General features: G+C 42.2%; 1 protein-coding gene across 2 annotated transcripts in view; it reads left to right on the forward strand.

Moving 5' to 3' along the window:
* LOC132985323 (uncharacterized) overlaps positions 1–23625 on the forward strand; it is a 28655-nt gene that overhangs the window by 1565 nt on the left and 3465 nt on the right. For both annotated transcript variants that reach the window (XM_061052655.1, XM_061052656.1), the window contains exons 3-21: positions 254–377; positions 946–1048; positions 4999–5112; positions 5633–5749; positions 8443–8603; positions 9370–9516; positions 10365–10467; positions 11430–11558; positions 11811–11993; positions 12432–12691; positions 13073–13954; positions 14449–14545; positions 14673–14780; positions 18071–19477; positions 19824–19946; positions 20038–20166; positions 20865–21057; positions 21289–21413; positions 21983–22173. In XM_061052655.1, coding sequence (XP_060908638.1) covers positions 254–377; positions 946–1048; positions 4999–5112; positions 5633–5749; positions 8443–8603; positions 9370–9516; positions 10365–10467; positions 11430–11558; positions 11811–11993; positions 12432–12691; positions 13073–13954; positions 14449–14545; positions 14673–14780; positions 18071–19477; positions 19824–19946; positions 20038–20166; positions 20865–21057; positions 21289–21413; positions 21983–22173 — 4696 coding nt within the window. The remainder of the gene's footprint in view (positions 1–253; positions 378–945; positions 1049–4998; positions 5113–5632; positions 5750–8442; positions 8604–9369; positions 9517–10364; positions 10468–11429; positions 11559–11810; positions 11994–12431; positions 12692–13072; positions 13955–14448; positions 14546–14672; positions 14781–18070; positions 19478–19823; positions 19947–20037; positions 20167–20864; positions 21058–21288; positions 21414–21982; positions 22174–23625) is intronic.

The following is a 23625-nucleotide window of genomic DNA, read 5'->3' on the forward strand; positions in this document are numbered from 1 at the left end:
GGGACGCTTACTCTTAAGCTTCATTTTGCCATCATTACTGCCTGTGTAGTGGGGGGGGGGGAAAGCGATTTTTGGAAACTACTGGTACCTTTTACCTCAAAATGAGTTGACAGGCCCAGGTTTAAAAAAATGCAGGGTTGTCATTATATTTATTTGCTATGTAAACCTGATGCCACACCAGTCTCTCATCTTCAGCCAGGAAGTCTGTCTCCGTCTGCACATGTCAGATGATGTGTGTTACCTGTCCGTACAGGTGCTTTTGATCAACACGGCTGCCCTTTGATCGTGTTCCCGGTGGACGCACAAGACGGACTCTCCTCAGATCTCAGCAAAGCAGAAGTGGTGGACTTCATAAATTACTTTCTGTGTGTGCACAAGTACGTGGAGTCAGACTATTTATTCTTATTGTGTGTGTGAGAAAATGTGATTAGCTATAATATTGTGATAAATATAGGAAATGTTATAAATAATCTTCAATTGAAAAATCTGTATTGGCATTTATTAATGGCTATTTTTGAAGTGTATTTCTCTAGAGTCAAATCCACTAAAATGGCACCAAATAATCTGACGGTAGCTGATAGCAAACACGCACATCATCTGACAACATCAAAACATACAGGCCTCCATTCAACAGGTGAAATGTACACATGCTGAGTGAGAAAGGGTTGCTTGTTTACAAAATTCAGACTTTTCTGTTCATTACCAAACGATAAAATTGCAGTTTATCGTGCAGCCCTACTGTTTTCCACCAAAAGCTGAGCGAGAGACAGACCGCTGGCTTGCAAATTTTGTAATTTAAACATTCTCCTCAATATTTGGTGCCTTGGACTTCTGATGTTGTTGCCATGGTTTTGATACTGTTTGATTTTTACCACAATCATTTAAAATTCTGTTATTATGACAAGCCCATGAAACACTGATGGTTGTCTTGTTCTCTCTCCGCAGTAAGAAGCAGGAGAAGGATGGTTTGGTATCGGTGGTGGCTGATCTGCGGCAGGCCTCGCTCCAGACGACGAGGTTCATCGCTGAGACTCTGCTTCTGCTTGAGGTATCGTCATTGTAGAGTTCAGTGCGTGGAGCTGGTGTGAACAGTTATCTGAAGCATGTTTCCAGAGATTGTTCTACTTCTGAATAGCTATTGCATACTGATTGTGAAGCCTAGATTACCCACATAATGTCTGTTGTCCTTTTAGAAAGAATGTAGACTGTGGAAACTGGACTTCGAATTTGTTCCTCTTAATTTAAAATGGAAGTTGCCTAACAAACAAATGTTTTTAGCATCTTTTCTGGTGAGTTGGGATGTTGTGCAGCCCCAAACACAGCCTGCAGAGAGAAGGAAATCTAAAAAAAAAAAAAGATTGAGAATTGAACTTTTTTGCATGTGGAGGGGCCCAAGATGGGGATGAGCATCAAAGTCTGATGACGCCACGATGACAGATTTTGCCTTGATATCAATGTAACATGTGATTGGATATATCCACAGTCTAGAAAGAGTGGAGATGAACGTATGTGCGAGCAAAAAAGCATAATGAAGCGGCCTCATACATGCACGACAATGGCACTAGTTGCCCACTCGCTGGCAGTGAACTTTCCTGAATATTACCTGCTGTGTTGATTTGGTGAAATTTTCAAAAGTGTTTTGTGTGAATAGGGCTTCAGAGATTGTATCTGTATAGGTCTGTGGTGGAAAAAAACGTGGTATGCAGGTGATGATTTCCTTGCATGGTCAAAGTCCTGTTAACTTTCAGATCAGGCTTTGAATGTTTGAGATTAGAGAGGCAAATATCTGAAGTTTCTCCTTAAGTGTGTGTGATGCAACCTGATTTTACATTCAGTTGAGTCTTAGATTCTAGCTGCTATATTGGTATAAACACAGTCACACATGTATATTTTCTGTAACAGAACATCTTAGTGTTTTTCTTATGTGCTCATTTTCTTGAACTCAGCATGCTGAGGTGAAATAACTTCCTGCTTGTAAGTTCTGGAGATTTGTGTACCGACTCTGACTTAGGACTGTGACATTAATCGTAAGTTCATAGATAAAGCAATTTAAGCATTTAATTCAAATAACAAATACAAGAGTCAAAGACATGGTTTTAAACCAGCAGTGCTTTCTCGCTCTGCATGAATACTTTTACTGATTGGCTGGAGGCCGGAGCATACTGGTCATGCTTTCATCTCTTTCTGCTGCACTCAGGTGAACCTCAAACCAGCGGGGATAAGCTACCCTCAGATTGGTGCTCATATAGTGGTGAAAACCATTTTGGATTTTTTTTGACTCAGGGAGGACATGTTGCAAACACAAATGCTGTGTTAAACACACAGAACAACAGAACGACGAAGAAGCTGAGTTTTAAACACGCAGAAACTTCCAGTGTTATTGCCAATGCAATAGGGCAGCAAACTGCAGTTCCTCAAGTGTCCACTTGAGGCTGTCTCCAAAAGCCAATGAATCCCTGTTAGGTTCCATATTAAAACCCTTACTTCAAGTTTTACAGCAGAAATAAACATGTTTGCTGCCTGGTTAAAAAAAGTCTCATTGGTCTCTTTAACTTGTGTAAAAACTCTGAACTGAACATGGGTGATTTGTTTTTTTTTAATAAAGCTCATCTTTCTGATCATATAAAGGCTGAGAGTTCTGCACACATTTGCATTATTAGGGGCTTGGCTGTGTTGTTGTTGATTGACAGTCTAATGCGTTGTATATATTTGTCAGGCCCGGCTCAGCTTCAGCTTTTGTCTGCTACTAGATTCATCCAAACTAAGTTAGTGTTAGCATTTCCAATATGGCAACCGCCAGAGTAAGCCTTTAAAACGCCTCTTCACAAACCAATGGGTGATGTCACTGACTACTTCTGTGCTTCATACAGTATATGGCTATTTTTATGTGCAGCCTTGTTGTCTCCCTTGTTCTCCCTCCTCTCTCTGCCTGCTGCACACCTGAGTGTAATTTGCACTCATGGAGGGGGAGGAGGAGGATATGGAGGACAGAGTAAGTAGATAGAAGAGGAGGGGCCACACACACATATTTTGTGTTGTGTGTTGTGCAGGCTTAATCTGAACTGAAATAATTTATAATTAATACAGTAAGAAACCTGATCACCTGTTCAGATTTAGTTTTACTTTAGGAGTGCACATCAATGACTTTAAGAATCTGTATTCTTGAAAGGGCTCTGTGCATTGTTAAATTGCATGCTGGCAGCCTATAAAGCAACAAATGGCATCTGTAACTTTCCAGAGATGCAGCTCATCTGATTTACCAACAAGAATGTCTCGGTCACTGCTGGATGAAGCTCAACTTTTTGGGTCTTTTTATAATTTCCTTTTGGCGTAGACTGAAGACAGACTGTCCCATTCTTTGCAGGCAGCCTGTCTCTCTGCTGCAGAACTTCTATGTATTAATCCTGCACACAGTTTAAAGTTCTTGTTGTAGGCACATTGAAGCAGCAGCTTGGGGTTTGTTCTGTGTGGATAATGCATGAGCAGGTCTCAGAGTTTAGTCCTCTGCACACAGCACAGAGACGCCTGAACTTGTGATCGACCTCTTGACTATCAGATCTGTTTTCTTGCAGAATGAAGTTATGCAACATTTTGCTTTATGAATTCAGAGAGATGGAGTCTGATCTTCAAAATGAAACCCCAAGTGCGTCATCTCTGGTTATCGTGGAATTCCTCAGTGTGTGTGTGTGTGTGTGTGTGTGTGTGTGTGTGAGGGGAGGGGTGGGGGTCACATACATAGCTGGTCACATGCTTGTGTTATTTAATAGAAAAGCTTCAGTGAAGTGACATGAAACGAGCACTGTTGTGTAGGGGGATGCTGCATTTCCTCCAGAGGAAGGTTTGTAAAGTATCTGTGGTTCAGTCTTCAGTTTCTGGCCTGCATACCGACACTTTTCTACGTTTTTATTTTGTAATTACAAACATGCCATGCAGTGAAAAACGTCTGCTTGCGGTTGTGTAATGTTTATGTCTGTGGCGGTCTATCTGAACTGGAGATGATCCTGGGATTTAGTTTGTCAGAGCCTGATGGATTTAATTTCAAAGATGCATTCATGGATAAACAATCAGTGTTTTCACAAATGAATGCAAAAACGTCCTGTACATTCAGGATGACTTGCATGTGTGAACGCAAATGTCCACATTTTGCACCCTGACTTTTTCCTGACCGTTCCTCGTAAAGTTTCTGTGTGAAGTCGGAGTGAGGCACGGCAGAAAATGTTCAGGAAAAGTCACTTCATTGAGTGGGAGGGGGTGAAAACGTTTTCACTAATCAGAGGTTGGATTACATGGTCCTTTCAACCCTTTCATTTATATGTCGTTGCCCATATTATCAATACCATCCACAACACACCCGGACATCTTCAACTGAATAAAAAAAATAAAACATTGTGTAAAATTAGTTTTTGAAGCCATAGAAGTATCGTGGTCTGTGCTGTTTTTAAACTGATAGTCCCCTAACTTTATAGTTTGTTCTTGTTTTTATTCTGATTCAGCAGCATTAACAACCATTTCTAAAGGGTCTTTCAGATAGGACGCGGTGGCTGCTGTCAAGCCCATTCATTGTCTGTGTTGCTCCGCACAAGAGCATGTCTGCCGGGATGTCACCTCTGCACGTCCTCTAGTAGGGAAGATCACAAGATTACAACAAACAGTGTCTCACTTTTCTGAGCTCTCGTTGAAACACGTACCGGTATTTGAAAAGCAACATCCAACAGTTTGGGTGCACCTTCTGCTTCTTTTGCCTCCTCCTCAGCAGTAGAAAGATCCGGGTCGTTAACTAAATAGTGGAGGGATACAAACAAACTGTGCATCCAATGAGCACCTATTTTTACCGACTATTGTTTCTGTCACCTAACAACGTGTGCTCCCCTTCTGCTGTGCGCCCTACTCTGCGGCGAGTGCAGCACACACTGCATCCTATCTGAAAGTCCCTTAAGTCAGTACACGATAATATTGTTAAAGAACTGTTTCATGCTAAGTCTTTTTTGTCTTCTCCAGCTTCACAAGCGCACGGTCCACAGCGTGTACATGATTCAACCCAAACGAAAGGACGCCCTGAAGCTGTTGCTGAAACTTCTGTCTCCATCTAAGTCTTACAATACCTCGTTCAAGGTGAATGGACAAAAACTATGGAGCTATTATTGTTCCAAAACGACTTGCAAATGCGTACACAGACGCTCAAATGTGTCGAGCAAATTATGAATATGTACATAATTATTAAAGGTGCTGAAAAGTTTAAAGTGTTTGAGCTTTAAATACACAAAACATTAGGTTCAACTGAGTCGTGCCTCTCAGTTGACTGTCTGTTTACACTTCTGCCGTGAAGGACCCATAAGTGTGTGCGGCAAGGGGTTTGTTTGCCCTGGGCTCAGGCTCACAGGATTACCTCCCAGGTCACTCTTTGTCTTGAATGGACGAGTGCTTTTAATCAAACCTTCACATAGTTCACTGTGTACACATTTTATTGATCTGTAGCATTTGCGGATTTATTTGCTAGTAGTTTGCAACAATATTGGCTCCATTTTAAAAAAAAAAAAAAAAAAAAAAAAAAAAAAAAAAAAAAACATACAGTCCTCAGGATTGAGTTTTATGTTTGATATCTGTGGGTAACATTGATTGAATCCTTTTGCAGAAAGTCCTCCTGAAGGAAATCTCAGAGCTCTCAAACTACATCGACAGGAGCCAGCTCACAGCACCTCTGGGTGGTTATCTCGTCTACTGTCATCACAGCTGGGTCGCCTTCATTAAGGTAATTTTTTTATGGAAGATGATTAAACTCTATCAAAAGCTCTACCTTTGACTGACTCCAAGGAAACTAGAAGTATTCCTATTTGTTTATAGCAGCATATTAAGCAGAAACATGTTGGATCTGTATTGATATGAACTGAGGTTGAACATGACTTTAAACATTTTTAGCTAGTTATCTTTCCTAAATAATGAGTTAAATTGGGTACTAGTTTGTAGAGGGTATGAAGAAGAAGAAATACTTTATTAATTGAGGGGATATTGAAATGTTTCACTCTGCTGTTGAGACATGCTACACATAGATGCACCAACACAATCCTCTGAGCACTAATGGAGAGCCGATTTAATTTTTTTTCTAAAAAAAAAAAAAAGCACCCATTGATCAGAAAACACGTGTTGAATGTAGAAACATGAAGAAAAAGTTTCTGAACGATGCTGAATATTATTATTATGCAAACAACAACCCCCCCCCCCCCCCCCCCCCCCCCGCAGGAAGTCCTATTTTCCTGAAAAACTTCTAAAGGTCAAGAAGATTACCTGAGCTGACCTGAATATTTCAACATGAAAACATGATGGGAGAAACTTAGAGGTGCAGGATGAGTTTCAAACTACAATCTGCCTCAGTGTTCTACTGTATTTTTCAAAAACACCATTAAAAAAAACATACCGAATAAATGGATTGAGCATAGCCTTCATAAATCAAATGTTGGGGCTGTTTGTGTAACAGTCTTTATCTGAATAAATCAAAGCTAAAGCCGTGACGCTGTCTTATGATCAGTCAGAGGGTTTGAACACAAGCTAACATTGTCCTCACACACACACACAGTTATTCTGTTTACGTCTGAAGGAGTCCACAAATAAAACCTCTTTATTAGACATCCAGAAGTGCATCCAGAGTATTTTTTTCCCTCCTCACTCTGCCTCTTTGTGACGGACAGCGTGCTGGGCTCACTCGGTCAGGAGATGTTCATTTGTAAATCCATTCATGAGATCCGTCCGAGCGGGCCTCGTCTATTGTTCGTTACCTTGGTGAAGCTTCAGCGAACGCCTCGCGTAATCAGCTGACCTTATTAGCAAGTGAAAGGAGCCCCTCTTTCCGTCACATTATACATTCAGTCATGTTGGACGGGATTGTTTGGCCACGATGACAGTGTTCATTAACCGTGGCTGCTCTCTCTCCTATGGAAGACCCATTTAGGATGCTTCGACACAATCTCCACATGACCTAGTTTGGGCTTTTTAGGAAGGAGCACAAATCAGTGAAGCCTTACAGTAAGAAGCATGAGTTGGTTTTAAAAAGTGCTCAAAAAGTCATAAAACACAACAATGATTCAGGGAATTGAGCCCTCATTTTTTTCATATGAGGGATTGGTGTACAGAGATATGTGATGCCTAGCTCTGAAATTTATATTCTTCTGTTGAACTGAGAGTCAATGGATGAACAGGCGCTGCTCTGTGAAGCACCAAAAAATGAAGGCGTTTACAGAGTCCTAAACGCCGTATGGATAAGGAAGGCTTGTCTGGATGTTATGTAACTCTAACCGCTGGCTTCACAGGAATTACTGAGACAATCTGTTGGGCCCTAGTATATATCATCTATCAAACAATGAGAGGAACTGAGATATTTTTCAGCAGGATGTTATCTAAATAAAAGAAAAACAGAGTAATGGTAAAAAAAAGAGATTGTTGCTTTTGTCTTTAGCAGTGAAACTGGCTGTAACATAATCCTTGGGGGGGGCAGATAACTGTGTCGACTAAATGTTCTAGTATTTAAATAAGACAGCCAGTTTGTTGAGAAGTAAGGTTGTAGAAAAAGATTTTGCATCACTTTTCCAAAGCCACCAAACTTCATTGACAGAAACAGTCATTTAATGTTGCAGATTAGTGGAGGTGTTGATCATCCTGCCTCCATGAACCCTGCTCACATTGCAATCACAAAAAGGTCTGACAACATTACATAATGAACCGTGCAGGACAGATACTTAGAACAACAATCTGAGTCAGTCAGTGGAAAAATGTAAATTTTTAATGGATGTTTTTATTTGGAGCATTTCCCCTAAAGTAAGAAATCACATCCTGTGTCACTGCTGCAGGCCTGAGTTATCTACTGGAGTAAAGCAATGATGTTATTAATGTTATTTTTCTGTCTGTACGTTCGATATAAAGAAATACCAATAATATCATCAGTTAACGCTAGTGCCAATATTTTTAAATATTTAAAAAATATAGCGCACTAAACTGATGACCCAGACATTTTGACTCCTCTTGTCACTACTTCATGACTCCACATGGTGGAGCTCGTGACAAAAATGAGGGTAACAGGAACTGCAGTTAACTGCCAAAAGAAGAAGCTGACAGTGGGGTAATAGAAGAGTGAGGAAAACAGCTGGATAAAGTCTTACAGCCATAGAAAATGTTCAAGGATAAAAACTGACACTTAATTGTATTGATTAAATACCCTAATGCGTAAACCCTAATCCTGCATATGTTCTACAGATGATCAGATATCATGATTTATCATTGTAAGATTGTCTTGTAATATATCAGCCATTGCAGTATTGTGATACTTTTGTTTCCATGAGACATGTATCCAGTATCGTATCAGGAGTTTCCATTCGATTCCCGCCCCTAATGAGCCCCTTTGCTCTCATTATTTGAATGATATCTTTTAAATTGTGGCTGTTCTCTGTCCTGCAGGAGATCGATGTGTTTGTTCAGGAGTTCCTCTCAGTGGTCCAGCGGCTGCCCTCGAGTATCTCCACCCTGCAGGCTCTGTCCAGGCTGCCGCTGCCCTCCACCCTCAGCGAGCTCCAGCACTTCTGCGGCACCAACGAAGCCAAGTTCCAGCAGCTCAGGAGGTCAGGATGTCAAATGTTGTTCTGTCCCAATTCACCAACAACGCTTAATTTTGTGCTTTTAATTAATTTGTCAAATGAGAAAGAAATCAAGTTAAATCAAGGGCCTAATTTTCTTCTACTCCACGGGATTAGACAGAATTGCAGTGACTTTTCAGGGAAATTGATCAGCTGATGAAGACATTTTTTTTCTGGACTTGAATCCGGTGAATTTAAGGGGAATGCGATATTTTACACTCAAATTAGACAAAATAAACCTGTTGTTAAGATTTGAGTTTTTGCACATGAATCTTCATTAGAGCATTGAGAGGCCGGAAACACACTCACTTGTCTTTGTCCTCAGCTTTGTAGCGACAGTTTTCTCAGGGTTTGAATGTGAACACAGGAGGAACTTGAATAACCTGTGTCGAAAAAACAAAAACACGAGTTAATTCAAAGGCAGAAGAGCATTACGTTACAGTGATTTAGCTGACGCTTTAATCCAGGGACTCACAATGAGCGCATTCAGCTGGGTGGATACAACCCTAAAAAAGCAACAATCATGCCAGTTCATCATTCTCATCATCCTCATCAGATATCAAACTGTTTCAAGCTCTGATTACAGCTGTGTCTGTTGAAAATAACATCAATCTGCAGGTTAAGAAGGAAGTGTTTGTTTTGACTGTGGCTGCAGGAATATATTCATCATAAACTGAAGCATGGTTAAGATCTCCATCAGTGCCGCTTCAGACTCCCCTGAATTAATATTTCTGTGTTCTTTGCCGTGCAGGGATTTGGGGCTGGACGATCTGCTGACTCACTGTGAGAAAATTCTGGAGAAGCTGCGTTACCCGGAGAAGGAGGCGTGCTACCAGGCAATGGCCGGCACGGCGCTCTTCACTCACACGGCCTTCGACATGTTGCAGAACCACAGCAGGTACGGAGGACTGCGGCTCTCTGAGGCCTTTATCTTAATCCTCTGTAATAACATTGACCACGCATACCTCTCTACAGTGTTGCAATGCTCTGGAGTTACACAACAACAGCAGCACGAGGCTCTGAACAGAGGGCTTTTTGTTAAAGAAACATTGTCTGTATTCTCTCTGCACAATCATAGGATTGTATAGGATAGGTTATTTTAAAGTTGTATAACTCTTAATACATTTTAATCAACTGATCAAAATCACAACCTCACAGAACCAGAGATGTTTGTCTCTTCTCTTTGGTTGTTTTGTTTCTTGGTTACAAAAATATTCAGTTGAAGCCAAATTTACTGTAAGAGGAGAAAAGTCTAAACTGCTCTACTGAAGGGTTTTTCCCATCAGTGACCAGGCTGATGCTTTAACATAGTGTGCAAACAATAAATGTTGTGCAACCCGACATTTAAAAATAGTTTATTTTATTTTGCAACAATTTGTATGAAAGTCGACTGCTAAAACGTATTCCAAACTTTTGGTGACATGACTTTGGTGCAAAGCTGTAAAACACTGTGTTCCCCCTTACCGTGTTGCACGGAGTCTGGTGTCCATGTGACAGCTATTTTGTCTGCAACATAAACACATAATTTCTTGGTCCATAACATCCTGGAGGAGCTCCCATTCATGTGTCGAGTCTCAGTTCAGCAGTTGATTACAAATTATAAAGCAGCTTCCCTCAGACTTACTTTATCAGTGGTAGGAGCCTGAAGAAGAAAAAATTATTCATGATATTTATTCAGCTGACTTAACCCTCATTAATTGCAAGTGCCAGCTGTTAGTTAAGGATGTTTCCTTTCATAATTTGCAGGATCACTGCTGCAGTAGAGAAAGTGGAGCTTCTGTGGCAGCAGGCTTTTTCTAAGGCCCGTCTGCAGCTGCAGGTGTGTCAGCTGAGAGGGGACTCTCTGCAGGTGAGTCAATGGACGACTGTCACATCCAGCCTGATTTATTTCTTCACTGCACAAGCAAACTGTATGTCTCTAAGACTGCTTTGAGATACTTTGACATCAAACAATGGACCACTTTTGAAGCCGGGACATGCATGCTACAAAGTGGACACACAATGTTTTTGTGGTTTGAAAATGAGTGACACCATCTCACATTTAAAACTGTGTACGAGTTTAGCAATGACCTTACATTTATGATTGCTTGGGACCTTTATATTAGATTTCAGAAATGCTGCACAAGGTGTGAAAATTTAAACCCAAGCCCCCTGTAAGAGAGTTTGCCTGACTGGAGAATGTAGACACAAAGGGGGTTTTCCACAATGTCTCAGGAGGGCTCAACAGTGACATCTGACTTCCCAGAAACACCCCCTCTGTGTCAACCTGTACTGCTATTTTGGATGGTCATGCCTCTTCTTCCATAGCCATTGGCTGCTTCCATATGGCTTTTATCGCTACATGCAGGTTCTGACCTCTGACTCTGAGGGCTCAGAGCAACCTCATGGTAGATGTTACCACAAAGCCCCGGATCTTGGGAGTGATTTAATGATATTTGTTAAGTAAACTATCACATCGTCTGCATAAAGTGTGAATTTTTCTCTATTTTCTCCAATATGTATGCCTATTGTTTTATTTATTCGTATCCTTTCAGCCAAGGGTTCCATGCATAAAGCAAATGCACCTCACCTTGTACCTCTCCTGAGGGCAAACATTTCAGAAAGTGTCGCATTGGCCATAACTCTAGAGGAAAGGCTCGACAGGACATTGTTGTGGGAGCTGCGTACTTTCTTTCTGCAGTCTTGGTTAAAATGTCGCTTTCTGTTCTACCTTTATATAATTATATAACAGTTGCAGGTTAAAGTAGTTTTCCATTGGTTAAAATGTCCCTTTGTTCTCTTTAAACTGAATATGTTTTCTTCTGCTTGTAGGTCACTGAGCAGATCAAAACTCTGTTTGAAGACAAACTTCATCCTTACAAAATCGACGTAGCTCAGGATGCAGCAAAGGCAGCGAGGCTGGTGTCTGAGTTTGAGGCGTCCATTCACACTCCTGCCATGGTGATTATTTACTTAAATGCCTTATGTTTAGTAAACTGTAGCCTGCTTTCTTTAGATTTTTTACTTTGTCCTGGATGTTTGTTTTCCTGATGAGATCGTTGTTTCTATAAACCGTCAAATGTGCGCTCTTATCCATTCTTGTTTCTGCAGCATAGTTATACTTCTTATTCTCTCTCTGTCTTGTTTGATGCTGGTGTTCTCCTCACTTGTTTCTATAAATAACTCTGATCCCTCTCCTCCTGTCGCCGGCAGGCTCTGGTCCGCTGTGCTGAAGATGTGATCCACACGCTCTCGGAGGTCCTGCTGTGTGACGGTCAGCCTGCAGAGCGCTGGGCTCTGGATCTGGAGAGGCTGAAGGAGAAACTTCACTCTGCGGTCGTCTTCATCCTCCAAACACTCAGAGCGGTTTCCAGCTTTCATCATTACTACAACAAGGCAAGATCTCCCAGTCCTTTACAAAGGCAATGGTATCTTTGTGTTTTTTATGTATTTATTGTATTGTTGACATATGTATATATTTTCCTGTTTTTGGTTTATCTTCTGTGTTCATTTAGTACAGATTGACCTGACAGATCATGCATCAATGTAACAAACGGGTCTGTGATTCAGACCAAAGCAAACAAACTCTAGGTGTGAAAACGCCCTGAAACAAGTCGTCTGACTTTAAAATCTGCTCTATAACGGGCTGAAATCCTTCAGTGTACGCCTGTCTTTAGAGGAAGCCTTACTTTAACAATTTCCATTTGTAATATCGTTTTGATGAGTGAACTGTTCTTTTTTTTGTTTTTCCTTTTCTTGAACAGTTTGTACATTTCACAGTTCTTTATTTTGTGTTTGAGCTGCAAATCCTGAACCAGTCTTGTCGTCTCACAGGCCAGAAGTTGGTACCATTTGGTCCTCTGTGAGAACTTCCTGCAGGAGCTGCTGTCGGGGGTTAACGGAGGAGCTGGAGGAGACACGGCACAGAGGCAGAGGAGGAACAGAGGGACCATTCCTGCATGGAGACACAAACTATCCATGTTCCTGAAGAAGAATCCTTCTCCTGATCTGGAGGAGCTTGTCCACCTTGCTCACCTCTCCTCCGTCATCCCGGAGGACGAGGTGCAGCAGTCGGGGAGGCAGATGTCTCAGAGGTAAGGAAAGGTGTCTTTTAGGTGTTTGTCTTTTTGCTCTAGTTTCATACACAGCTGTTGAATATTAGTGCATGTGATATCCACATCTTTCTAAGTAAATCTGCACCTGGCTGTTTTTGGTCCCGAGACATATTTGAGTGAACAATTTGTTAATACCATATGCATTGGCGAACAAATGGAGCTTTTAATATGCAGTCACAACAGTGGAATCATATTTATGGATTGCAACAGAAAAAATCGTAATACACCAATAATGTGCAGACATTTTTCCCAAGCAGAAACGGTGTTGATGTATTCTCATCTACGCACCACAGGTTGTTTGCCTTCATGTTTTCACTGTCCCACAGCCTGTTTCAAAGTGCCTCTGTGTTTGTCCATCAGGTGTATGACTCTGAGGAAGCTGCTCCTGTCATCGGGCCCGGTGCCCGTGGGTCACCTGCAGCAGGCCTTACAGTGGCAGTACGAGCTGTTACGGAGCGGCCAGGTTCATCATTCCTCTAATGACGGGGACACAAAAAGAACAAATCAGGATGTTCCCGATCCGAGTAAATGTGAAAGTGTCAAAGAAGAAGCTGCACATCTTCTCACAGCGTCTCCTGCAGCTGCCGGGGTAGTGCTGGCTGAGGGTAAACCAGCCTCCCTCAGCTCCTTTGACTCGGGCTTCGATGGAGCCGGGAGCAGTCCGCTGGAGATCAGAGACTGTGTGAGACCTGTTCAGAGTCGGCCTCAGACCCACAGAGAGAACCTCTGCAGCGTTTCAGACTGTGAGGACCTCCGAGACGAGTTTGACTTTGGCTCTGTGGGAAACTCCTCGAGGGCTAGCATCCAGATCATCCCCAAAGTCTGCGTGGAGTCTCTAAACTTTGAGATCAAAGTGAAGCGCTCGGCCGCTCTGCCCTCTAATCCCTGGCTCAGCCTGCCCGTGGACGATCTGGAGAACTCTTATACTGTTACCATTACCCAGAATGCAACACCGCAGAAAAGAGACCCACAGCCTCCCTTACAGCCCTGCTCTGAGTCTAACCGCTCTCTGAGGGACCAGCCCACTCAGACCGAGGTGTTGAACAGCTCTCAGCCTCAGATCAGAGACTGGATCCTTAACTCACAGAGCGGTCTGGACGATCCTGAGCTGAGTCCGATCAGAAACATCCTCTCCAGTACCATCACAGAGCAGAGAGACATGTCCGCCTGCACAGAGGGGGTCCCCACTCTCCTCTGGGACTCTTATGACCTCCACAACCAGGAGCAGGACTCTGCGGACCGGTAAAGCATCTGTCACAAAAACTGGTTTCTTCAGGATAATAAACTGGCTAGTTATGTATCAGTTTAACGGCCATGCTGTTCATCTCAGTTTGCAAATTGCACAGAAGATTTTTAGTCCAAACAAATGATTACAGAGAAGTTTGAATATTTCCTGCTTGTGACTGTTATTTCAAGTTTAAGACTGAAGGAAAAGCAGCCGTCATTTATCTAATTTAAAACAAGCCTGCGTGACTTATCCTGAATCATGTCCGCCCCCCTCAGAGCCGACTTCCAGTATTTTAAAATCCATGACCTTCTAAATGATTTCTGCAGCAGATCAAAACTTCCTGATCTTGTTATGTTTCTTATGGGTTTCAACAGAATCATTGAGGAAAAAAACATGCTTAGTTAAAGAACATCTAACTCAAGAGTTTGATTTTGTGACTGACATCCTCTGATTTGTTTGAGTTTAAACAGAAACCTAATGATACTTTTCTTGTGTTTTTTTTCCCCAGTTTGATTGATGTGTCCCTGAAGGACTGGGACGTGAAGGAGCAGGAGGGTTTGATGGAGGTTGAGAAGATCCTGGACAGAGCTGATCAAATACTGGAGGTGACAAAAGAGACATTATAGTAACTGCATCTAATGAGGAGGTTTAGTCTATGAAATATGAAATGAGATGCCCATTACAAGTTACCGGAGGAGGATCCATGATCTTTTCTTTATCTTGTCTGTGCAGAAAGAGGAGAAAGTCCTGGCTCAGGAGGCTGTGCTGGACGCCCTGCTGAGGTCAGAGGTCAGGCCCGTCCAGTGGCCTCTGTGGGACAGTGAAGAGCAGCCTGGTGTGGTACGTTCAATATGTCTAACTCAGGCCAGTAAAAAGGAGTTACACACACACACACACACCTACAGTAAGACCCACCAGACATTCTGATACAGTATATAAATGACTGTTAAACGCATAGTATGTAAATTCCACCGCAAGGGGACTCTCAATCAAAACAATAACAAGAAATGACATTGAGGCTGGCAGGGAATCATGGGAGTGATTCTCTCTGCTACTCCACCCCTCGCCTCTCAAGTTGACCGTAGTCAAGACGAACGGGTGAAACCGACCTGAGGAAAAGATTGTTTACCGACGATGTATCCAAGTATAACTTACATGACGTTTTCAGCACATACAGCAGCTTTGATTAGCAGCTCACGCTTCCTTATACAGCAGTCTTTGACGTAGCATCCGGTGTTTCCATGGTAACAATAAACATGTTGTGTGTTATGGCGGCCGCCACAACAAAACACGGACCGTTACAACTATAAATTACGGAATTCTCTGGCTTTAATAACTGTTTGACATATGCAATATAATAATACATACGTACTCAACAAATATATATATATATATATATATATATACAGTGGGTACGGAAAGTATTCAGACCCCTTTACATTTTTCACTCTTGGTTTCATTGCTAAAATCAAAAAAGTTCATTTTATTTCTCATTAATGTACACTCAGCACCCCATCTTGACAGAAATGTAGAAATTTTTGCAAATTTATTAAAAAAGAAAAACTGAAATATCACATGGATAAGTATTCAGACCCTTTGCTGTGACACTCATATTTAACTCACATGCTGTCCATTTCTTCTGATCCTCCTTGAGATGGTTCTGCTCCTTCATTGGAGTCCAGCTGTGTTTAATTAAACTGACTGGACATGATTAGGAAAGGCACACACCTGTCTATATAAGACCTTACAGCTCACAGTGCATGTCAGAGCAAATGAGAATCATGAGGACGAAGGAACTGCCCAAGGAGCTCAGAGACAGAATTGTGGCAAGGCACAGATCTGGCCAAGGTTACAAAAGAATTTCTGCAGCACTCAAGGTTCCTAAGAGCACAGTGGCCTCCATAATCCTTAAATGGAAGAAGTTTGGGACGACCAGAACTCTTCCTAGACCTGGCCGTCCAGCCAAACTGAGCAATCGTGGGAGAAGAGCCTTGGTGAGAGAGGTAAAGAAGAACCCAAAGATCACTGTGGCTGAGCTCCAGAGATGCAGTAGGGAGATGGGAGAAAGTTCCACAAAGTCAACTATCACTGCAGCCCTCCACCAGTCGGGGCTTTATGGCAGAGTGGCCCGACGGAAGCCTCTCCTCAGTGCAAGACATATGAAAGCCTGCGTAGAGTTTGCCAAAAAACACATGAAGGACTCCCAGACTATGAGAAAGAATGAGACCAAGATTGAACTTTTTGGCTTTAATTCTAAGCGTTATGTGTAGAGAAAACCAGGCACTGCTCATCACCTGCCCAATACAATCCCAACAGTGAAACATGGTGGTGGCAGCATCATGCTATGGGGGTGTTTTTCAGCTGCAGGGACAGGACGACTGGTTGCAATTGAAGGAAAGATGAATGCGGCCAAGTACAGAGATATCCTGGAAGAAAACCTCTTCCAGAGTGCTCAGGACCTCAGACTGGGCCGAAGGTTCACCTTCCAACAAGACAATGACCCTAAGCACACAGCTAAAACAACAAAGGAGTGGCTTCGGAACAACTCTGTGACCATTCTTGACTGGCCCAGCCAGAGCCCTGACCTAAACCCAATTGAGCATCTCTGGAGAGACCTGAAAATGGCTGTCCACCAACGTTCATCATCCAACCTGACAGAACTGGAGAGGATCTGCAAGGAAGAATGGCAGAGGATCCCCAAATCCAGGTGTGAAAAACTTGTTGCATCATTCCCAAGAAGACTCATGGCTGTACTAGCTCAAAAGGGTGCTTCTACTCAATACTGAGCAAAGGGTCTGAATACTTATGACCATGTGATATTTCAGTTTTTCTTTTTTAATAAATTTGCAAAAATTTCTACATTTCAGTTTTTTTTCTGTCAAGATGGGGTGCTGAGTGTACATTAATGAGAAATAAAATGAACTTTTTTGATTTTAGCAAATGGCTGCAATGAAACAAAGAGTGAAAAATGTAAAGGGGTCTGAATACTTTCCGTACCCACTGTGTATATATATATATATATATATATCTTAGGGCTGGGCAACGATTAAAAGTTTTAATCGCGTTAATCACATGAGTTCCTGTGATTAATCACATTGTTATATGCAAAATCCAATAATTAATTCAAAAGTAGTGTATAGCGCACTTTTATTGTAAATGTACTTCTCAACTTAAACAATGTAATCAAAGCAAATGAATACAAAACTAAAGCTTATTGCATTGGTTGCAGTCTGGACGCAGAGTGGTGTGGGTCTCCTCTCTGCTCTCTGACTGACAGCCTGTGAGTGCTTTGGAAGGGGGAGGGGCTTACGGCAGCACCCGCTGCTCGTTGAGGACAGTAACTGCAGAGCAATACGTGCTTTCACGTTAGTTTCTAACACCAAAAAAGTCTCCAATAACACCAGAAAAAGTCGCTAGATTTGTCGCTAGTAGCTGTTGACAAAAAAAGTCGCGAAGGGGGTTTGGAAAGTCGCCAGATTTAGCGAGAAAGTCGTCAAGTTGGCAACACTGTTTCCTCTTTCCTGTGAGCACCGCAGCAGACACTAATGGTGATTAATTAATGAGTTAACGCGAAAATAACGCGTTAACGTGCCCAGCCCTAATATATATATATATATAACATGGTTTTAGTCCATTTTTTATTAATTTAGATATTTTAGTGTAAAAATTCTACATAAGGGGCGCTGGTGGCGCAGAGGTTAGTGCGCCACCCATGTATGGAGGCTGTGGTCCTCCAAGCAGGCGGCCCAAGTTTGAATCCAACCTGTGGCTCCTTTCCTGCATGTCATTCACTACTCTCTCTCTCTCCCTGATTTCCGTCTCTATCTACTCTCCTATCTATCCATTAAAGGCAACAAAAAAGCCAAAAAATATTATTATATTAAATATAAATTAAACATTACACCTCTCAAACCACCTTGTTTTGTGTTCTTCAGTCAATCTCCATACACGCAGCACAAATGCTTTATAAGCAATAACCTTTTTTTTTTTTTTTTAAAAAGCCAATTTTCATCAAGTATTCTAGCAGATGTTTTAACAATCTCTGGCTCTGTGACTCAGAAATAAATATCATCCTTGGTGAAATGACAGTTTACAGACTGATTTTAAACCCACTGTGTTTATTTTTTAAGATGTCGTCGAGTGAGCTGGCTGAAGCTGGAGTTCTCGGTCTTGACGATTACATCGACCCTGCAGGACTCGGCAACCTGAGCGAGCCCAGATCAGCTGGAACTAAAGCTCCTGAGGAAGACGCTGACACTGGAGCAGATGCAGGAACATTTCCCAGCGGGTCAGACCTGCTAACAGAGCTCAGACAAGTCCAGGTCCTGGATGAGCTCATCATGGAGGAAAACCTCAAGATTCAAGAGCTCAGACGCTACGAAGAAAAGCCCAAAGAAGAGAGTAAACCTTTGGATTCAAACGGGCCCCTGAGTGTGAGTAAAGAGAGGGAGGCTTTCCGCTTACAGGTGGAGAAAGAGAAGAGGGAGGTGGAGAAGCTCGAGAAGAGTCTGGACAAAGAGCGTAAAATGAAGAAACACAAACGCAGAGCGACAAAGGTTATAAAGTGTTCGGTAATGGAGAAGGCAAGAAGTGAGAGCACGGAGGACCGAGCTCTGTGCCATGAGATTTTATCAGGTAACAGATCACAGAGGACGGCTTTGGTCCGCAGTGACTCTCAGGACGCTCAGGATGACTCTAGAACTGAAGCTGAATCCTGTCCTGAGGTTTCCAAAGATGCTTCACAACTTCCAGATTCCCAATGTCAGGATCATCCCTCTGAAGCTGAGCTCACAGGATCTAATAAAACTACATTTCTAAGTAGCTCTGATTTGAAGGAGCCTTCTGAAGAGGTGGGAATCCAGCCTCAAGAAGAAGGCACCAACAGGAAGGAAATGGACGGATCAGGTGAGAACTTTAATAATATATGCAAACCAGAAGCATCTTTAACCCCTCAAATGAGGCCAGACGATGGAGCATTTGACCCCGGTGGACATCCACACCTTCCTCCTGTGCCCAAACCAATAATCTCTTCTCTTCCTGTGAACAATAACCTCACAGAACCAGAAGCTCCTCCTTCCACAGAGCTGCAGAGTCCCACTCTGTCGTCAGCTTCAGATCGTGGTTTGATGCAGAGTGATCGACGAGATGAAGAAGTCGATGCACTCCCAGAGAGTCTAACTCCAGAAATCAGTTTGGTTCTTAATCCTAATGTGAAGGAACACAGCAACAACAACAACAACAACCATGCAGACCCAGAGGTTTCATCATCTGAGTTAACCCCTGATGATGAAGAGGACTCACCTGTTGGACCTGCATGTTTGCTGCAGACAGATTTGCCCCACGCAGAGGAAGTGGAGGCTGCAGACGGGATCCCACTTCAGCCTGCTCCTGACCGTGCTCTACAGGAGTTCAACCACAGAAGAAGAGACGAGCAGAGTGAAGACCTGACAGACGGTGTTCAGAGATCAGACGCCATGAGGACATCGGGGCCTGTGACACCTGGGATTCAGGCCCAGCTGGACATCAGCACGAGAGAGGTTCGTATCTATCTATGCTCTGTCTACTCTTTCTCTTTATTTTATTTTTTTTGTGCTTTGCTTTCTTTTTTTGTTTTCTTGGTTTGTATTATCTTCATCTTCTTTGTCTTTTATTATCTTATGTCTTCTAAACTTTATTGTTAGTCTGTGTTTAGTTCAGAGCTGGTATCTGGAGGTAGTTAGCTTAGCAAAAAAAAAAGAGAAGTAGGTAGAGACTGCTTGCCTGGCTGTGTAAAAGGTTAACAGCTCATTAAAATCAGCACCATTAATAATCAAGTTCATAAAGGAGTGTAGTCCAACAGTGGTTATTTCATTTATTGATTTATTTCTCTCATTGTGTTTGCAGATGACAGATTTTAAGACCCCCATCGTTCTGGATACAGGGTCTGGTTTGATGAAAGCAGGCTTCGCAGATCAAGACCTTCCAAATATTATCTTCCCAACAATTATAGGAAGCCCAAAATATGAGGTAAGATTAAAATACCCTCTCTGATACATATTGAGTTTTCTTCTAACCAGCCTTTTCTGATCACTACAAGTTCTGATTTCTGTGTCTGCAGGAGATCATGAACGGTAACCTTGAAAGGGATACTTACATCGGACATGAGGCTCAGCACATGAGGGGGGTCCTGGCTCTGAAGCATCCCATAAAGAACGGCATCATTCGTAACTGGGACGACATGGAGAAGGTGAGGAGGAGCTCATGTACCCGATGTGACATCTTATGTGTTTCTGTTCTGCAGCTTGAAGCACCAAGTTAGTCTAAGAAAATGGGTAAAGCAGGGTGCTGATAGCCTGGCGGTTATGTCACGAGTTCCATGTACTGAGGTTATAGTCCTCATCGCAGCTGCTGTGGGTTTATATCTGACCTTTGCCTCTCTCTCTCCTCCTAACACTTCCTGTCTCTCTTCAGCTGTTCTATCCAATCTATCCAATAACTTTGAGAATCACCCGTTTAGTATCAAAGCAACAGTGGAGCTCTGTGTACGTTTTACACCAGGGTACTGTGGTGGTCGTTACAGGGGGATTGTACCCTTTTTATTTTTGTCTGAATAACTAATGGGTGAAAGGAATTGGAATTGTTGCATTAGGTTGTATTAGTCAGCAGCAGTGAATCAGGCTGTGATTGGTTAAAATTAATCCTTCAGGGCAAACACCTGATCAAAGATCAGATTGTTATTCAAAGACCCTCTTTACACCTGGTATCAACATGTGGTGTCAGATCTTTATGAAGTGTGTTCACTGGAAGAATAACAAAATGAACTGCAAAACCAAAACTCTAATTCTAAATGGTCGTTAGGGGAACCAGAGTAGTTAAAATGTTTAAGCTTTTTCAGTAACTTACAAAGTTGTGGTTTCTTTTTTTTTTTTTTTTTTTTTTTGTTAGATTTGGCATCACACGTTCCAGCAGCTGGGTGTGGATCCAGAGGATCATCCTGTTCTGATCACTGAGGCCGCCATGAACCCGTTACAGAACCGCCAGCGGATGGTGGAGATCATGTTCGAGTGTTTCTGCGTTCCCTTCACCTACGTGGCCATGCAGGCGGTGCTGGCACTCTACGCAGCCGGGAAATCCACCGGTAACACCTTCCATTTATGTCTCTGTATGCATTTTATTCATGCATTCATGGATACGTTTCTAGTAGAGATGTCAATCAAAAACGTGTTTGTCATTTTAAACGCTACCTTTTGTGATAAGTTTGAACTCTGTCGTGTCCTCCCCGCCTGTTTGAACAGCCCTATTTAAACCGTACTTTCTTCCTGAATTCAATGTGTTAATGTTTAGATTTTTTATTTGTCGTACTGTGTAGGTGTTGTGTTTGACTCTGGAGACGGAGTGAGCCACAGCGTGCCTGTGTTTGAAGGTTACAGTCTACCTCACGCCGTGCAGCGCTTCCCTCTAGCTGGTGTCGACGTTACAATGCATCTTAAAAAGGTATAATCATCTTTTATTTTGATGGTCACGTCGGGTCAGTCTGGTAAAAAGAAACAGTTTGTTTAAAGGCTTTATATGTGATTTTTTTGTTTTGATCCAGCAGATGTCACCCTTGAGCACCAGCATGAAACCAAAACAACGCGCACTGCATTGTTGTGTTAGCATGCTAATGCTAGCGATCTTTATTATGCTCGTATCTTCACACTGCATGTAAATTTACCTGAAATGAGCGTGATCTAGAAACACAGTTAAGCAGTGAGTACAGTATGTTATTCTTCTTTTCTCTAGTCCCTCAATTAAACAACTTTTATACGTGAGGGGAGGAGTCAGCCAGCCATCCCGGCGATGTAAACAAACTGAAGATATGACTCGGAAAAACTCGGAAAACATCACAGACAGTGGGACTCGGGTGTTACACCCATTGTAGACAGTCATGACTCACAGAGTTATTTTCAGAGGATATACTTGATTTATATTACATTTAAGTGTAAAAAATCACAATGAGATGTTTGAATCAGTCTGGGGTCCTGCTTTGATTGCTAAATGATTCCCTGTTGTTGTGCTCGTAGCTCCTGCAGGAACAAGGCGTGTGCATGCGCACCACAGCAGAGATGGAGATCGTGCGGGAGATGAAGGAGAAGTGCTGCTGTGTCGCTCTGAACTACGAGTCTGAGCTGAGCCGGGGGAGGTCGTCCTGCAGAGAGATGCATTACACCATGCCAGACGGACAGATCGTCACACTCGGCACAGAGAGGTTCAGGTAACCGTCTGAACGTCATGTCCTCTTTAGACGGACACTCAATCTACGAGGTGGGGTCCTGCAGGAGAGCACTATCAAAAATACAACATTTAGGAACAATACATGTAATGTTCTGGCTTTGTTCATTATAAACTATATAAACTGAAACTACTTTTTACTTTGACTTTCTTTACAATTTAAGATGTTAGTCATTTCCCAGTTTAGAGGAATCTAAACATAATTGACCCAGGCAGTATGAGTCAAATTCAGATGCAAAGCAGCAGTTTAATTGACTTCAGAGTTTAGCTGTGCCTAAAACAACAAACAAAAGATATCAAATCAAATCTCTAATCTTCCCTAACCTGAAACAGAAGTTTAAATCAGTGATGTTTTTCATACCTGAGCTCCTAAACACACAAACAATAAAGGCTTCTAACTCCTACACTGCTGCTGCTAAAGTGCTACAAGTTAATATGACATGCAGCAAAGGGCCGATGTTGGATTTGAACCCACGGCCACTACAACAAAGACTATATCCTCTGTACATGAGGCGTGCTACATGAGTCCTAGGCTGTAGTTTGGTCATATTTAAGACCGATCTCTTAAATTCCCCTTTGACAAAAAGCCAACCACCGCTATCTTAAAATCCCTGTCGACAAGAAGACGAATGTAATTATTTTGCAGAATACAGAAGTTGCTGGTCTACCTCTGAATCAATCTGTTATTTTACAAACTTTTCTGTGTTACACAAACATTGTTTAATGATCAATTTACCATTCAAATCATCATAGTCCCACAGTTACACAAACAAACTACGAAACCATTGAATTTTCTGTCAAATAAGGACTCTTCTTTGTCTATGGAGTCTAGTGGTGAAGAGGGTGATGTGTAAGCTGTCTCTTGGTAAACAATTCAGACAAAGGTGAAATATTTCAGTCTTGAACACAGAGGTCTTTCTCTGTGGGGAACCTTTCTGTGATGTTTCCAGACATTTAGAGTAACAATCTGAGCCTGTCCGAGACAAAAACTTAAAGAGGGCTAACTTTGATCAGGCTCCTATGCAGATAAGGATTGTAACAATAGACTATGTTGCAGCTGCAGGAAAGAACAATCTACTGAGGCAATTCTAAAACTTTGTCCCCCAAAATAAATAGCAGATTACCCCATGAAAAACAGAGCTGCTTTTGGATTAATCTGGTTTTAATTGTGGTCAGTTTCTGCGTCTACACAGACCTCAGCAGCTTTATCTTTGGGAGAACTGCTTAAACTGCAACCAAAATGTTCAGGAATCCAACCCCACCAATCTCTGCCACAGAATGTAGATGATTGGAACTGAAGTGACCGACTGAAACCGATTTTAACACGAGTAGAGGAACACAAGTCTGGGGCTCATCCTGACTTCAGTCTTGTTGGATAAAACCAAATGTAAAAGAGAGAGACACATGTGCAGCACCTGCAGGATAAGGCAAACAC

This window comes from Labrus mixtus, chromosome 12 (genome assembly GCF_963584025.1).
Source record: "Labrus mixtus chromosome 12, fLabMix1.1, whole genome shotgun sequence".
Lineage (NCBI taxonomy): Eukaryota > Metazoa > Chordata > Actinopteri > Labriformes > Labridae > Labrus > Labrus mixtus.